Genomic DNA, 16,472 nt, shown 5'->3' on the forward strand with positions numbered 1-16,472 from the left:
TTTCCTCCTCCCCGCAAACCAGACGACCTTGTAGGGACTAGACCTGACTTGCGATTCAAGCCGACACCTTTGACTTTTGAGTCGCCTTCGGCCGCGCTTTTCCGCTGCAACAATTTTTTTTTTCTCCCTTCATCTTTTCCTCAACCACGGCCATTCTGACTGGCCAGCGTACCGCTCTGCAACTCGAGCCTGACGTATCCGCCGATTCTCGATACCGGACAAGACTCTTACGCCGCCACGTGGGTCTTTTTTTGTCGCGAAAAAAAAACTTGTATTCCTCGCGCCCTGCGACTCAAAATCGCATAGCAGCAATCGACAGCTTCCCGCCTGCACGACAACCGATCCCTCAAGATAAACCTGCAACCGCCATCCTGGCTGCTGTTCGAGACCCCCTCGCGCCTGCTTCGGCTTTGGACAGAATCGCAGACACCGAGTTGCCCTCGTTTCGATCGGTCATGGAGGAAGCCACAGCTCTCGCCAACCTCGCGTTGCCGCCGACGACCCTCGAACCCATCTCTCGACCGAGCTCGACCTCGACCTCGGCGTCTGTCCCCCACTTGCCAGGCATTTCGGCGCTCGCACAGGCCAACTCTGCGACAAGCTCGCCTCAGCTGCGGTACGTTGATATTTACAATGAGGGGATTGGGAGGAGTGCCTGTGGAGGGAGCAGTCGGCAAACATGTGCGCTGCGGGCGCTGCAGCACGTCGGCCGGCGGACTGTAGCTAGGTAGCGAAGCTACCTAGCGCGTTCGCCTGGCTGTGCAGCAACTTGCTAGTCGGAACAAAGCGACCTCGACGAATGCGCAGAGGGGCCCATGATATGTGCGATTCCTTTCGGCGCCGGCATGACTGCAAAGGCGAAGTGCGCGCGCAAACCCGCGCCGCGGGTTCCATCGCAAATTAGTGGAGGCATGAGGACTGACATCTTGGATCTACAGAGAAACGGCAATTCCCGCACCGACTCCTGCACCACCACCTGCGCCCGCTCCCGCACCGCCGACATACGCGGCAACTGGCGGAGGGTCTTCGGCCAACTGCCCTGTGAGTACCCTCCGATTTCCTACCGTCTACGGGTATCTTATCACGATAACCCCCGAGCCCACCCCGTCTGATAAACAAACTCCATTTCAACTGTTATCGCAATTGAGGAGTACCAGTGAATCAACGTGGTTGGTTTGGCTGTCACGTTCTTATCTCCTTAGCCGGGCCCATGTGGGGCCACCAAGTGGGGCATTAGATAAGATTTTTTGCCTTCAAAACCGCACCTTCCTTCCTTTATTCCTTATCACCCAAGACCGACACGATGATGGCCACCATGGCTGACCGCGACTCAACGCAGCCAACATGCCAGAACTGCGGAACATCAACAACACCACTCTGGCGCCGCGATGAATACGGATCTGTTCTATGCAATGCCTGCGGGCTTTTCTCGAAGCTCCACGGCCGTGGTAAGCTTTTTATTGCGTTTCTCATGCTCGTCGGCGCATAATTGACCTGTTTGAAGCGCGACCGATTTCGTTGAAAACGGATGTCATCAAGAGCCGCAATCGCGTGAAGACGATGCGCCCTGACCTCGCCTCGAAGAAGAAGGTTTGCTTTACGCTAATCACCCTTACGCGACTGTTCAGAAGGCTAATCGCATTCCTGGCAGCAACAGCAACAGCAGCAGCAGCAACAGCAGCAGGCGCATAACTTCTCCGGCGCAACCGACCCGAACGGCTTGGACCTTCATGGACACAACAGCCATGCCTCTGCGCAACGGAGACAGTCGCATAAGTCGGCAAACGGCAACGCCGACGGCTCCGACTCGCCCGGTTCTCGAACCGCGACGCCCTCCTTGTACAACCCCAACCTCCCCGTCTTCCAGGGCATGGACGACGCCCAGCTACAGGCGGGCCTGCAAGGTTTCAACGTATCCGGCGCTCCGGAAAACCGTTCTGGCTCCCCCCTGAACGGCGACCGTCATCTCGATGTCCCGCAGACACACGAGCAGCTGATCGCGGCCAACTCGGCTCTCAAGACTCGCGTCAGCGAGTTGGAGCTGATCAATGAACTCTTCCGCGGCCGGCTCAGCCAGATGGAACAGGACGAGGCAAGCGCAAGAAGAGGGCAAGAAATCAGCGGAAAGGCGGAAGCGCAGCTGCGCTCTCAGCTCGAGACCAGCAACAAGCAACTGGAGGAGAGTCATCGCAGGGAGAACAATCTCAAGCGACGCCTTGACGAGCTGGAGTTGGAGCTCAAGGAAGCCCTTGACGCCTCGGACTCAGGCCGCGCGACCAAGAAGCTTCGCGTCACCGACATGGTTGGCGAATCCGAAGTCTCGACTCCCCAGTCCACGACCTGACACCTCAACGCCCAAGTCACAAACATACTCGATTTGACCTTTGCGGTCCGGATGCAACTGTCCACAAAGGATCCGCGCCCCATCCACTCACCACCCGAGGCTGCGCCATCTGCCTCGAGGGCTAGTGTATCACCATCGGCGCATTTGTTATTCCCGTCTTTTCTGGACTGAGCGTTCACGCATATCACAAACTCTTCCTCAAATCACGAAGGACTAGGCAGGCTTTGCAGACTTCACCACGCTTATACCTATAATGCTGCGTGCTTTCTTTTTCTTTCTTTTTCCCCCCATAGGCATTAGTTACGTCTATGTTGCGTCTTGGGCCCCGCGAGGCCCAGGATTATGAAGGTACGGGCTGCTAGAGGGGACAGGCGTTGCGGCCCTGTTGGACTCGATTTGCTTTTCTTCGCCTGGATGCCCGGAACAAACACGGCCTTAATACAGGAGACAGAAAGGGAGTTCGGCGGGGAAGGGTTTAAACCGTGTGGTCCCGACCGCAGGTAACAAAACTTGAGGCTGGTCGAGGACCGGCGATGATGAAGACTCGGAGGGACTGGGACTTGCTTGTGTCGGAGTACATAGGATGCCGCTCATGGGTTATCTCCTGGCGAGTTCGGGATGCTCTAAAAGTTTTTTCTTGAGACCGAAATAGAGGCTTTGCGCCATTTGATGACAACCACGCTGCACCTATTCATTCTGGGCACCCGGGCGCAAACCGAGTCCCATGGGCCGGCGACGCCTGGCTGCCCGTAACCTTTGTAACCCTGGGCGCCATGGGGCGCAAGACGTCAAAGTTCCCAATACAGAGGACAGAAAGGGAGTCAGATGCGGAACGGTTACATTTGCGGCCATAACTGTATGCTGCCAAACCTGACGCTGGCCGAGGACCACCGAAGATGAGGATTTGGGGGGCGGGGGTTCGGGAGTGGACTTGCTCTGCGTCGGAGTGCACGGGATGCCGCCGCTTCAAGTCACCACCCATCCGTTCGTTTGCACTCCGCCGAGAACCATGCACACAACGGCCTGCGGTTTGCCATTCTACGTCCATCATATCATGCGCTTTTGTTTGTTCTTATTTTGTGTTTTGCGGTTTTGAAGAAAAGTAGGGGCTGCGCTTCCACACGGGTTTGCACGCCATACAGTGGTAGAATGACCAAAGACACGACGGCGGCAGATGTGCCGGTAACCAGGGGCCGTGGAAATGGAGGGAAAAAAGCAAACGGGAGTGGACGTGGAGGCACGGAAGTGGAAGCGCACACACGGAACCGAGAGTGGAAGGACAAGGGTGCGCGCCGGAGCGGGGCCCCCTGCTGGAGAAGGAGAGAGCTGCCCTGTCCCCGTCAGCGCTTCCCGCTGCCCCAGATTTTCCCTATCGCGAGCGCGCGGGGGGGGGGGGGGGGGGGGAGGGAAGGAATCCTGGCCGGGGTGTGTATGCGTGTGAGGGGGTGGGATTCCGCCTCGACTGTTGAGGTCTATCCCATTCCCCGAGGCCTCGAAGAAATGCTTTGCGTAAGCAACGCAGGGCACGCCGTATACGGTACCGTGGGCGTCGATGGCGGCGAACCTTCTTCCAGCTGTGCTTTTCTACCCTCGTTAACTCTCAGACTCGGCGTCACCTTTTCCGAGCCCTCCTCCATTAGTGCACTATTGTTTCCTTCGGGGAGTTGCTCTCTCTGTGTCCCCCCTCTGTCCCGCCTCTCCCGTCGAGCTAAGCATCTAATCGTCCCGGACGGGGCAGCGCGATAAGACGGCAGATTATGCATCGGCCGGTATCTGTGCATGCGTTGTGCGAGAGATAGAGAAGAGGGGGGCCAGCGGATGGAGGTGTCTCATAGATAAGACATTTTTTCTTAGGCGACGCTACATCAAAAAGCTATCGATAAAAGGCAAGAGGAGCAAAATATGTCTCCAAGGCATCTCGCCATGTCTCGCTTTACTTTCCCACGTTGCCCCCCTTGAATGACTCCAATTCCCCTCCCCCCTTCCCCCCCAATCCCACATTACAAAATTCCACATGGGGAGTTTTTATTTTATTTCTCTGGATTGTTTCGAAACGGGCATGCATGTGTTTTGAAAAAAAGACCACTCGGCCAACACGTTTGGTTGGCGTTAGCAAATACGAGGCGCAGCGAGGAGGACCCCGGACTGAAAACGGAAAACAGTGGCGACTGGGGATGGGGGGCGGCTGACGCCCGCTTTCTGGGCACCTGGGGAAAAAGAGGGAGGGAGGGAGGGAGGGAGTGAATGTGTGTGTGTGTGAGAGAGAGAGAGAGAGAGAGAGAGCTTGAGAGGGAAGATGATGAAAGGGGGGAATATGCTGTCCCGAGTATTTGGACAAGGGGGGGAAAGAGATATTCGGGGGCGAGATCTAGCATGGAATTCCATCTCGGCGCTCTCATCATACTGCCTCTCTGAATAGTGGGATGGAGCAACGGATGGCGAAAAGCACACCACCCACACACACACCCTCACTCTCCCGTCCATCACTCGCCGCCCCCAAAGTTTCCCTGACAGCCCAGCCCAGCCCAGCCTGGGCGGTGGGCTTGAGGGGGGGGGGAGGGGGGGCCTCTTCGCGCGGGCCGCCCGTGGTCTGGAGGCCCGGCTCGGACACCCGGGGGACATGCACGCGTTGGTGTTGGTGGTGATGGTGGTGGTGGTGGTGGGGACTGCCACTTGTGCTTCCACCACCGACGACCGACGGATACGTTTGGTTCCCACGCCTCACCCAAAACAAAACAAGAGAAACTCAGCCCGCAGGCTGGGCAGGGCCTGCAGGGCTGCTACTTCTGGTGCCCGTATTACGTACCGTGCCTTTCTCGGTTCCACCACCGTCGCGCGCTCCTTCCCAGGTATCGTTTCCCCCTCCATCCATTGGATCCCATCCTTTACCCGAACGGACGCTTTAGGCAAGCCCACGGAGGCCATCGGGGGAACGGACGGCGAAAGGCGTCCCCCCCCCCCACTCACCCGCCCACCTCTAGGTAAACCGTAAAAGACAGCAAGAGGCCTGCATGCCGTCCACAAATTAATCCCATATCAATTGCACACACGTCCGCACTTGGTTCGCAGTTCAACAGTTTTTTTTTTGTCCCTCTCGATTTAGCTGCAAGATCCGTCTCTTACGTGTGTGTGTGTGGGTGTGTGTGGAACACACAGTTAAAGGGTGAGCTGACTGACACCAGGGAGGAACGCCGGGTCTATCCCTCCCGTGTCTGGTTCCCTCAAAAGACATTCCACAGCGTCTTCATATCTACACACTCTCCTTCTTGTTGACAAGATACGGCGCAGCAAGTCCCCTTTCCTCCGAAAAAGAGTCTTTCATTCCCCTTCCCCCCCCATAATACTTCCCAGCACCATGTCGAGGACCGGAGCAAGTTGACCATCACATCCCTCACGAAAGTGGTCCCTCCTTCCAAACCCACCAGTCAAGCGACCATCGTCATAATTACACATTTCCTTACAAGAGGAGAAACAATGCTCCAAATGTCGACGATACCGAGCCGGGTTGGCTACAGCCCGCTCGTGCCGTCCCCGTTAAACCCCGACGTGCACGCCGTCGCCCCGTTGCGGTGCCAGAGGTTGCGGGAGAAACGGCGCCAGCAGGGCCGCGGGGACGTGAGTCCTACACAGAGGCTGCTTCGACACAAGGCCGCCATGGCGTGGAAGTCGGAGGCCTTGACGCGGGAGAGCAAAGTACACACCAGGGAGGAAATCCTCGACATAATCGCCGAGTGCGATCGGCAAGACGCGGTAGCGAAAACTGCCATCGTCATGCCCAGCAACAAGCAGCAGCCCCAAGTACACATTCGAGCGGCGCACTGGAAGGAGCACGACGGCGAGGAGTACGACTTTTTCTGCGACATGGACGAGTTCGAAGGCGACGCATCAGACGAGGGCTCGCAGCAATGGCCCTCGCTTGTCCCCAAGTTGCGCAGCCCCTTCTCCAAGGACACGGCACGTCGAGTTGCGTTAGCGTTCGGGCTGATATGCATCTGCGGGTGCTTGCCGGTGCTCCGCGCCCACGGTTTCCATATATACCCGGCTACCGAGGCGTCGTAGATGCCCACCGAAACCGCAATCCTCCAGGGATAGTCGAAGAAAACCAAACAGAAAAACTACAACTTCGTCATTGAACGGAGGGGAGGGAGTCGGCATTTGTGGCAGCAATCCAAAAAAAACTGAGGGGAGTCTATCCAGACTGGGTGGGGCTCAGAGCAACTCCATCCCGGCCCATACATCATGTCGAACAAGCTCTCGTCTATAGAGCACATATTACACACCGTCTAAGCGGTTCTGGCCTCGCCGAGGCTACTTTCTTTTCTCATTGTCGGTCGGCTTGCTGGGGTTTTCTTTGTCCTTCGGTGTATCGGCGTTGGCTGCGGCTGCGGCTGCGGCTTCTTCTTGCTTGACCTTCTTGGCATGGTTGACCTGCCAGATGGCGCGTTCGATCTCGACCCCCAATTCGGGCACGTCGAGCGCTCTCGCGATGGTCTGGCCATTCGCCTGCGACAGCAGGATTTCTTCGTCCTTGGCCTTTTCCCCTTTGCCCTTCAAAGGCTCGGTTTCGCCCATGGCCGGCTTCGACGGTGTTGGGGTCGTGTTTTCTGGGATCAACGGTGTATAAATGTCATTCAGTAACTTCGACGGTGACAGGGCCAGGAGTTTGTTGTCTAAAAGGAATCGGAGGTGCTTGCCTCCCTCGAGAGCGCGCCAGTGCGACCACGCCCTGTAGACGAGGTAGAAGAATGGCAGATTAGGTATTCTAGCGGATTGTAATGTCAGCGAATATTCAATTCATCGTACAAGGTTGGGGCCGCCATCTTACACTGGCACCAGGGCGAATGGAGCCGAGATGGGCATGCCAATCAAGCACCAGAGGAGCTTCTTCTTATGCAGCGCATCCCGCTCCGTCGCCAGTGTCTTGACGACTTGCTCGGCTTTTCCTACGGGGATGAGTTTATCTGGGAAGACAAGCTCGATCTTCTCCTTTCCCTTCAGCTCCTCGTCTTTACGGCGCGCGGAAATGGGCGGGACGGATTTCAGACCCCATTCCTCGTAAGGGATCCTGCGAAGGGCGTAGTTGCCGTAGCCGACAACCTTCTTCTGCCAGCCGCTTTCCCTGGCCTCCCAGTTGGCCCACATCTTTGAGGCCTTCTTGGAGACCTTGTCGGCCAAGCCTTGCTGATTCGCTGTTGCGACATTGAGGCGCTGAGAGTAGAGCAGAGTCCGGCTCGTGGTGAGCGGGAGGAGATAGAGACGCATGGTGGGCGGTGAGGCTCAGCCCGAGGGGTGCGTGCGATGAGAGGAGCGGTGGCAGTGGTGGCAGGGGTCGTGGTTGTCGTCGTCGTTGACGTCGTCGCCGCTCAAAAAAAGATATGCGACGCGAAACCCCGCGGCAGTTGCGACGAGAGAAACGGGAAGGCTGGCAAAGTCGCGCGGGCTTGGCTCGGAATCTAGAAGAAGCAGCTTCTCGCGAGATGCATTTCGGTACTTGTACTGAGCTCAATGAGGGGCGAATAGTTGCAAAGACGCGATGCGGGCGGCCTCTTTGTCCTTGTCGAGAAAGGAGGCAATTTTTTGACGTGTGTCGTGGAGTCCGAGTTTGGAAGCTCTGAGGCTACAGCCCTGCACCCTGTCATCCATCTTAGCTTCTGGGTCAAGCTTCCTGGATTGAACCCGGACCAAAGCGGCCAAAGCAGTGACGCATACGGGCGTCATAAGCCGTTCCTGCGATTTGAGTGGTGCGCCGAATCTGCGATCCATTGTTAGGGCGATACCTCAAGGGTTGCCCCGGGAGCTCGAGAGTGGTTGCATTCAGTGTGCGGTGTAGGTCCCATCAGCGCCCCCTAGTCGAGCTGCGCGGTCGGGGGAGCAGACGGGGGCAGCGGCTGAGAATGCTAGGGCGCAGGCTCTTGTATCTCGGCCCTCCGACTAACACACGGGTTTTGCGTCCGCAAGCCAAAATAGGGCCAAAACAACAGTGAAATGATTCCTGACTACGTACCGAGTTTCAAAAGGGAGGGTTTTTCTTTTTCTCCTATTCATTTTATGGCTTACTGATGTGCGATTTCCAATCCTTTCGTGTAAAAGAGCCGCGGCCGCTCAACTTTTGAAGAACCCAGTGCAGAGTTTAGATGGGCCACGAAGCGGTGCCGTTCGGTATCCGCCGAGTCCAAAACCGACTGCCATGCCAGGCTGCCTGTCATGTGTGTGCCCCTCTATCTTGACCGAATTTTCTCAGGCCCCAGATCGCGCTGCGCAAATTGGCTTTTCGAAACCCACTAAAATCAACCAACTTAAGGTAGCATGGTGGTAAATGTCCGCGGGCATGCAGTACGTACCGCGTACAGCCCGGTATCTAGGCCCACACGTTGCTCCAGTGCTACCCGACCGCAGTTAACCTGTCACCCAGGCACGCTCCAATGGATCTTCTCCCTCCCTCTCATTCCCAGCCTTCGACCGAGTTGCCTGCGCTGCGCTGCAAAGTTTCCCGGTTTGCTGGAAACGCCCGGGCTTGAGTGCGGTCACAGTGCAGTGTCGTGTGGTCCGCCCTTTGGTGTTTTCTGAGCTGGCAATCATCGCACTGCTTCGGACCACCTCGCAGCAAGTGAAGAGGCCAATGACCAAGGTCGGCAGCCAGCAGCGCTAGCTCATCCCTCCCACGAGACACCGTCGCCGCCCGTTGAGGATACCGGCCACCCAACGGTTGCTGTCCGTCTCCCGTCACGCGCTCCTTTGCCTCACCTTCCTGCCCTTCACATCCCTTACCTTGACTCTGCTGTACCTTTCTTGCTTTCCATACCCTACCTAGTTCTATTACATTCGCTTCTTCCGCTCCTTGGCCCTCAACCTTCCTCTACCAGTCTACCGCTTCGACCACACGTGCACGACACGATAGCATCGATAGCACAGCCTACTGCTTCGACCGAAAGGCGGAGTGCATATTAATATGCGAGCCCTCCACCACGCTATTGAGAAAGTGTTGAACCCGCGACACTCCCTGCTCTTATCCGCATCGTCATAGCCCCCCCCGCCTCCGAGTCCCACCTCGGCCGTGGCCGCGACTGCGATGAGCACATCCAGCCATCCGCCTGGCAGTTCTGGCTCGCCCGATTTCAGAGCCTCGGTTGGGACGAGCAGTACCGCCATCGACACGGGTGCCCCCCGCATGAGGGGACCGCGATCACTCCCTCGTAAGAATAAACCCCCGGCCCATCCGGGTCAAGTTAGGGAAGGAGTCTTGTTGACAGCTTTCGTTGCCCTTTACAGCTTGGATCGACTCGTACGAAACACGATACGGAGCGCCCAAGGAAGACCAGCTTCAGCTGTTGTCACCACCTGCCCGAGCCGTTCCTCCCCAGCATAATCATTCTCCCAACGAACCCGATCGCCGCGTATCCAAGGACGGATACGTCGACTGGACCGGCGACCCCTTCTTAGAAAATGCCCGTCCGCGAACAAAGGTCAGGCTTACAGACGTGTTCCGCGGTAAAGGTGCGCAACACGGCAGGAAGTGGGATCACTTGCGGACTGCGGATCCCGTCATCGTCTCGGCACATAGACCTGCGACCCAGGGCCCGCCGACAGCATGGAGGGACTTTCTCCAATCCTCGGCCTACGGGCACATGGAGGGCGAGGAGTCGGAGGTTGTAGACGTCGAGGTGCTGAATAAGCTTCAGCCCGACTTCAACAAGCGGTATGACGAGAACGCACACCGAGACCTCGAGAAGGCGAGCTCGAGGCTGAAGCGGTCGAAAACCATCTGGCAAAGGATGTGGTCCCTTATTTTGCGACACTACCTCGTACCTCTTGTTTTCCGACTCACCGTCATGCTCACATCCATCATTGCGCTGGCCATTGCCGCGCGCATCTACAAGCTGGAGGATGCCAAGAGCAACACCAGCCCCGAACGCGCACAGAGTATTGTGGCCATCGCCGTCGATACAGTCGCACTGCCATACATAGGCTATATGCTCTGGGACGAGTACACGGGCAAGCCGCTAGGTCTTCGGCCGGCTTCCCAGAAACTGGCCCTCATCCTCCTGGATCTCTTCTTCATTATATTTAAATCAGCCAGCACGTCTCTGGCGTTCGAATCGCTTGTCTTCCACAATGTCGAGGCGGGCCAGGTAAGGCAGTTGTCTCAGGCACTGGCGTCTTTCATGCTGGTCGGCCTGCTGGCGTGGTCCATGAACTTCATGGTCAATATTTTCCGTACGGTACAGCGACTTGGAGGCGGAGAGGATGAAAGCTCTCACGATCACATGTAGTTTGAAGGGCGGTTTCGGCCTTGTTGGTTATACCCGGTGTATTAAAAAGCCTGTACTATAGCTGGAGCGCGGATCATTCTTTGCGGTTCCCTTGTTTTTTTTTTTCCTTTGTCAATGATGAATCACTTTCTGGTTACCTGGTCACATGTTTCATCCCCTGTTTACCATCACACTGTGACTTGATCTCTTGGCTTCTAACGAGGAGAATGTCTCTGTTGGCAGCCCTTTGTCGACTGTCTTCGGTCTCTTCTGCGTTGCGAGCTATACCAACGACATAGAGGCTCCCACCACAAACAGCACCGGACCCCCTTTTGGCCCCTTTTGGCGAGGGCGGCAATGTCCGACATGGTGGAAAGACAAGGTCAGCGTTGCAAGGGGATGGCCATGCGTATCGCTCAACTTCAGACGGCCTGGGTGTGGAGTATCAAGCACGGTAGGCAACAAGTATATGCTAGTTGGTAATGCAGATGTATGGTTGATGCTCGGGCGTAATTGTCACGCATGCTTCGCTTCTCGGCCAAAGACGGTCCAAGTTTGACTGCCTTGAAGAAAGGAATATTCCGAGATGCAATCCAAGCTTTGACAATGGCATCATTAAAGGACGGCGCAAAATGAGACTAAGAGCCGCATTGCATGGTATAAGGTAGTCAAGGAAGGTTTAGGGATCATGAAGACGATGTAAGGCTGAGGACCCCCGAAGTCTACCTTGCCTATTTCCTCCTCCCCCCCCGACCCAGCAGTAATTAAGCACAACACCACAAAGCACGCCTTGCCCTTCGCGGATTACCCAGAGCCGGCTGTGGCTGGCGGTGAGGGGCGGCAAAACATGGCTCTAGACTTACTCGGGTGTTGCCCCACTTCCTTTCCGGCCGGCCATGAGCGTGAGCGGCCAGTCCCAGGCCCCCCCATCCATGGCCCAGAGTCCAGGCGTGGAGCCTCCACCGCTGGGACTGAGTGAGGTAAGGTGGGCGTAGGCGTCGGTGGCCCTGGTGCAGCGTGGTGGTGCTTCTTCAGACCCTCCACCACGAGGACGCCTCCGTACCAACACTCAGCAAGCAGCCTTTCCATCTACTGTCTGCCCGTGTCTGCCTGATCGCGTCCCCAGCTGTTCTTGTCCAGGCTACGACGTCTCTTTCTACTATTTTTCTTGCTTTCCTCTTTAAGGCGCCATTTGAGATCTTCCTCTCTCCTCCGCTCTGACTCAGACAAAGGGCACCGCGTGCCTTTCCTTCCCCAATAACCCCCCGTAAGGCAGCCTCCCTCCTTCCAACCCTTGCGACCACGGCCTCGCCTCTGCCTTTGCCTTCGGCGTAGATTCTAGTGTCGTCGAGGTCTGTGCCGCAACACATACCATTTCTCCCAGACCCCTTGACTCTACTACTACCTCCTCCCGGCAACGGCAGGACTGGAGCCATTCAAATACCCATCCTCCTCTGTCCGTTCTTGAAGGCGACTTTTCTAAAACCCGTCATCTTTCGCAGCAGGCCCTCCCCGCACCCCACGACAGTCGCCCCCGATCCAACAATCTTATCCCCCACCCCGACGGCCACGACGGCCCTACTGTTCCTCTGCCGACCGCACACTCGACTCGAGCCCCTTCGACCATGTCAGCAGCCAAGATGGCGCCAGCTATCCAGATGCCTCCGGTCCCCAACCGGGAGGACATTGGAGCCACGTGAGTGGGCCTCCGTAGCCTTGCGACGGCGCTGCTGTTGGTCAACACCCCGCGCTGACTGAATGCAGATGGAAATACCTCGAGGCTGGCATCCAGCGTATCATGTTAGATTTGGAGCGTGGCATCGACATGCAAATCGTAGGTCCCCCCGCCCCCGCGCCGCGTCGCCCTGTGTTTGTTGCCGGACGAGGAACGCTGACCGCTCTACGTGCCGCAGTACATGGGAGTCTACACGTATGTTTTGCTGACCGGCGCCTGCCAACTTCCTCTAACCATGCTTCTAGTGCCGTTCACAACTTCTGTACCTCTCAAAAGGCCGTGGGACTTTCGGTGCCGCAGGGAAGCATCGGGTCGGGCAATCACAGGGGAGGTGAGCAGGGAGCGAACATCTGCTGCCGGGGTATGGGTTTGCTGACTGCTTCTGATAGCCCACCTGCTCGGAGAAGAGCTGTATAACAAGCTCATCGAATACCTCAAGCTGCACCTCGAGGGGCTTGTGCAGCAATCCAAGACTCACACCGACGAGGCTTTGCTGACCTTCTATATCAAAGAATGGAACCGATACACCGTCGCGGCCAAGTACATCCACCACCTGTTCCGGTATCTGAACCGACACTGGGTTAAGCGCGAGATGGATGAGGGCAAGAAGAACATCTACGATGTTTACACCCTGCATCTTGTTCAGTGGCGCCGGGTGCTCTTCGAGCCGGTTTCGAGCAAGGTGATGGAGGCGGTCCTGAAGCTTGTCGAGAAGCAACGCAACGGCGAAACCATCGAGTACGGCCAGATAAAGCAGGTTGTCGACTCATTCGTGTCCCTAGGCCTCGACGATGCCGACCCCACCAAGTCGACCCTCGACGTCTACCGCTTCCACTTCGAGCGCCCCTTCCTGGCGGCCACCAAGGAGTACTACCAGAACGAGTCGAAGCAGTTCGTTGCCGAGAACAGCGTCGTCGAGTTCATGAAGAAGGCCGAGACCCGGCTGGAGGAAGAGGAGGAGCGTGTGCGCATGTATCTGCACGCTGATATTATCACGCCGCTGCGCAAGACGTGTAACCAGGCCCTCATCGCCGATCACTCTACGTTGCTCAGGGACGAATTCCAGGTGCTGCTGGACAACGACAGAGAGGAGGATATGGCCAGGATGTATAAGCTCCTGTCGCGGATCCCGGAGGGTCTGGACCCCCTTCGGCAAAGATTCGAGACCCACGTCCGGAAGGCGGGCTTGGGCGCCGTGGAGAAGGTTGCGTCGGACGCCGAGAAGCTGGAACCCAAGGTTTATGTCGACGCCCTGTTGGAGATCCACTCCCAGTACTCGGGCTTGGTGACTCGCGCCTTCGACAGCGAGGCCGAGTTCACGCGGTCGCTCGACAACGCTTGCCGCGAGTTCATCAACAGAAACGAGGTTTGCAAGTCGGGCTCCAACAAGTCACCAGAGCTTCTCGCCAAGTACACGGACGTGTTGCTGCGCAAGAGCAGCACCGGCATCGAGGAGGCCGAGCTGGAGAACACCCTCACACAGATCATGACCGTCTTCAAGTACATCGAGGATAAGGACGTCTTCCAAAAGTTCTACTCCCGTATGCTTGCTCGCCGCCTTGTCCACAGCAACTCCTCGTCCGACGATGCGGAAACCAGCATGATCAGCAAGCTCAAGGAAGCGTGCGGTTTCGAGTACACCAACAAGCTCCAGCGCATGTTCCAGGACATGCAGACCTCCAAGGATCTCAACGTCAGCTTCAAGGAGCATGTCACCGGCCTCGGCGTCACCAAGAACGCCCTCGACTCCCAATACTCTATCCTGGGCACTGGCTTCTGGCCCTTGACTGCGCCAAACACCAGCTTCACCCCCCCGGCCGAGATCAACGAGGACTGCGAGCGATTTACTCGCTTTTACAAGAACAGACACGAGGGCCGCAAGCTCACATGGCTGTGGCAACTCTGCAAGGGCGAGCTCAAGGCGGGCTACTGCAAGAACAGCAAGACCCCCTACACCTTCCAGGTCTCGGCCTACCAAATGGCCATCCTACTCATGTTCAACGACAAGGACAAGCACACCTACGAGGACATTGCAGGTGTGACTCTCCTGAGCCCGGAGGTCTTGGACCAGGCTCTGGCGATCTTGCTCAAGGCTAGGGTGCTTATCATGTCACCCGAGGGGAAGCCCGAGGCCGGCAAGAGCTTCCGGCTTAACTACGACTTCAAGAGCAAGAAGATCAGGGTCAACCTGAACCTTGGCGGTGCCAAGGAGGCGAAACAGGAAGAGGTGGAGACCAACAAGACGATCGAGGAGGACCGCAAGCTTTTGCTGCAGGTATGTTGTTGCGTTATACCGAAGCTTGCACGCCACGCTAACAAGATTGTAGTCTGCCATCGTGCGTATCATGAAGGCAAGAAAGAAGATGAAGCACACGCAGCTCGTCAGCGAGACCATCAACCAGATTCGGTCGCGGTTCGTACCAAAGGTTTCAGACATCAAGAAGTGCATAGAGATCCTCCTCGACAAGGAGTACTTGGAGCGTCTCGAGGACGACGAACTTGGGTACCTGGCGTAACTGAACCCGGGCTTTCCTTTCGGGAGAAGGAAATACCCTCTACCCTCTCTCGATTGTCGATGTATTACAACACCCTCAAAACTGCATGCATGCACGCAAACCCAACTTTACCAGGCATTCGATTTAGTTACATGGGCGCAGGCCAGGCAGGCGTGTGCAGGTTCTCCAGCAACAGGATGGAGGAACACTGACAGGGGTTTTTTTTTCTCTTTTTGTTTTGGGACAGGGGCGGTCGGCAGGTGGGCAGGGTTAGATAGCTGCATGCGGATTCCTCTTGACTGTTAAACAAACGCGCTGTACAACGATGATGGTGACGGATGAGTAAGACTACTGTGACATGGCCGTGGCATGCCTTGGTCCGCGGACTTTCTTTCGGTCTGGCGGGATCACAACCAGAATAATGTTGCCCTTCGTGACCTGGTTAGGTTATCAGCAGGCAGGTTTAGAATGCGACTCAGGATTGGCTGGTAGGTAGCAACCCCTTGTCAGTGGCAACAAGGTGGGCAAATAAAGGAAATGCGAATCTAGATCCACGATGATTCTGGGCGTCGGCGCCGGTGTGATTTGTCCCAGGAGCTGCTTCCAGAGCGGGCAAAGGAGACGGGCAGCGCAAACAGCCCGCTTGGTTCACTTCGGCTCCGATGACCCGGTCAACCCCGGTTTGGTCGTTGCGTTGCCCGGCGGCCATGGTTTGGCCGGCTGCATGTAAGAGCCGAGGTGGGCGGGCCACCGGGGAATATGGGCTGCTTGAAGCCCGGGGGGTTCTCTCTGCTCGTAGCCGCGGACGACGCCTTCATCCCGAGCGACCATCGCGTGTGGGTGGTGGGAGCCTGCGGACAACCAGCTGGGCCTTGGGTCCTGCCTCCCCCCTTTTCGAGCTCGAGTTCTCAGGTCCCGGCCCCGGCGGCATACCTACCGACCGCGTCTCGCCGGGTTGCAACTTTTCATCTAGCTCTTCACGCAGGGAAAATGGCACATACGGCCATGCCCTCTGGAGAACTTGCGATTGCGTCCGCTCTCCCATAGATGAGCCAGTGAGAAAGTTATTATACATAAGCACTTACGGTATCTGTAGAGTCAACAGACAGCTATAAATACTATTGGTATTTTGGGCAGACCTCCCTAGTGACTACTGGCCTTTGATTTCTTCCTTTTTCCTATAACAGTGGCTGATAATGACCAGCCGGGGCAATGAATCAAAAGATCCGCCAGCGCAGGCAGGCAAAAATACCTGCGCTGCTGTCAACACTGCTCAAAGGGGGCCATGACCGGCCACGCTGCGCGTATTACAACCAACTGTCCAGGCCTGTCCCGTGACACTTCCTATCACTTCGGATTCTCGTTGAACTAGCTTTGTATTTAGATGCTATCAGTAAAGGGAACTTGATTTCGTATCTGGGGGGGGGCTCAGTAGCGCGTCCAAAGACCATCTCCTCCGGCATCTTTGACTCGAAGGAAAACCAACAACAACCGGCGCCACGACACTGTCCTCTTGTCTGCCGTTGGTCCCACCAATTAACGCTGTGTCAGTTTCTGTCGATGGGGTGCTTTCATAGATTGATCAAGGTCGGAAATAAGGCCATAGTCATCCTGCAGTGGCCAGGTGTCCAGTCTCCGAGGGGCCAGAA

At 56.7% G+C, this 16,472-nt stretch overlaps 5 protein-coding genes across 5 annotated transcripts; 4 read left to right on the forward strand and 1 right to left on the reverse strand.

The window, feature by feature from the left end:
• Positions 1–455: 455 nt before the first annotated feature.
• On the forward strand, positions 456–2,344 carry EsH8_VIII_000729 (uncharacterized protein; the record flags this gene model as incomplete). Its single annotated transcript, XM_083269771.1, has 5 exons — positions 456–616; positions 939–1,041; positions 1,340–1,448; positions 1,505–1,590; positions 1,652–2,344. 5 exons carry the CDS (start codon positions 456–458, stop codon positions 2,342–2,344), a joined length of 1,152 nt encoding a protein of 383 aa, XP_083129539.1.
• Positions 2,345–5,818: 3,474 nt separating this feature from the next.
• Positions 5,819–6,403, forward strand: EsH8_VIII_000730 (uncharacterized protein; the record flags this gene model as incomplete). The annotated part of the gene is made up of 1 exon (XM_083269772.1): positions 5,819–6,403. The coding sequence occupies one exon, from the start codon at positions 5,819–5,821 to the stop codon at positions 6,401–6,403; it is 585 nt and encodes a 194-aa protein (XP_083129540.1).
• A 249-nt stretch (positions 6,404–6,652) lies between these two features.
• Positions 6,653–7,606, reverse strand: EsH8_VIII_000731 (mitochondrial K+-H+ exchange-related-domain-containing protein; the record flags this gene model as incomplete). Its single annotated transcript, XM_083269773.1, has 2 exons — positions 6,653–7,106; positions 7,170–7,606. The coding sequence occupies 2 exons, from the start codon at positions 7,604–7,606 to the stop codon at positions 6,653–6,655; spliced, it is 891 nt and encodes a 296-aa protein (XP_083129541.1).
• Positions 7,607–9,413: 1,807 nt separating this feature from the next.
• EsH8_VIII_000732 (phospholipase D regulator) lies at positions 9,414–10,614 on the forward strand (the record flags this gene model as incomplete). The annotated part of the gene is made up of 2 exons (XM_083269774.1): positions 9,414–9,537; positions 9,614–10,614. The coding sequence occupies 2 exons, from the start codon at positions 9,414–9,416 to the stop codon at positions 10,612–10,614; spliced, it is 1,125 nt and encodes a 374-aa protein (XP_083129542.1).
• Positions 10,615–12,218: 1,604 nt separating this feature from the next.
• On the forward strand, positions 12,219–14,844 carry EsH8_VIII_000733 (cullin CDC53; the record flags this gene model as incomplete). The annotated part of the gene is made up of 6 exons (XM_083269775.1): positions 12,219–12,289; positions 12,358–12,427; positions 12,507–12,523; positions 12,574–12,659; positions 12,718–14,603; positions 14,656–14,844. 6 exons carry the CDS (start codon positions 12,219–12,221, stop codon positions 14,842–14,844), a joined length of 2,319 nt encoding a protein of 772 aa, XP_083129543.1.
• Between the last annotated feature and the right edge of the window lie 1,628 nt (positions 14,845–16,472).

The sequence above is a fragment of the Colletotrichum jinshuiense genome, chromosome 8 (assembly GCF_051148585.1).
Source record: "Colletotrichum jinshuiense chromosome 8, complete sequence".
Lineage (NCBI taxonomy): Eukaryota > Fungi > Ascomycota > Sordariomycetes > Glomerellales > Glomerellaceae > Colletotrichum > Colletotrichum jinshuiense.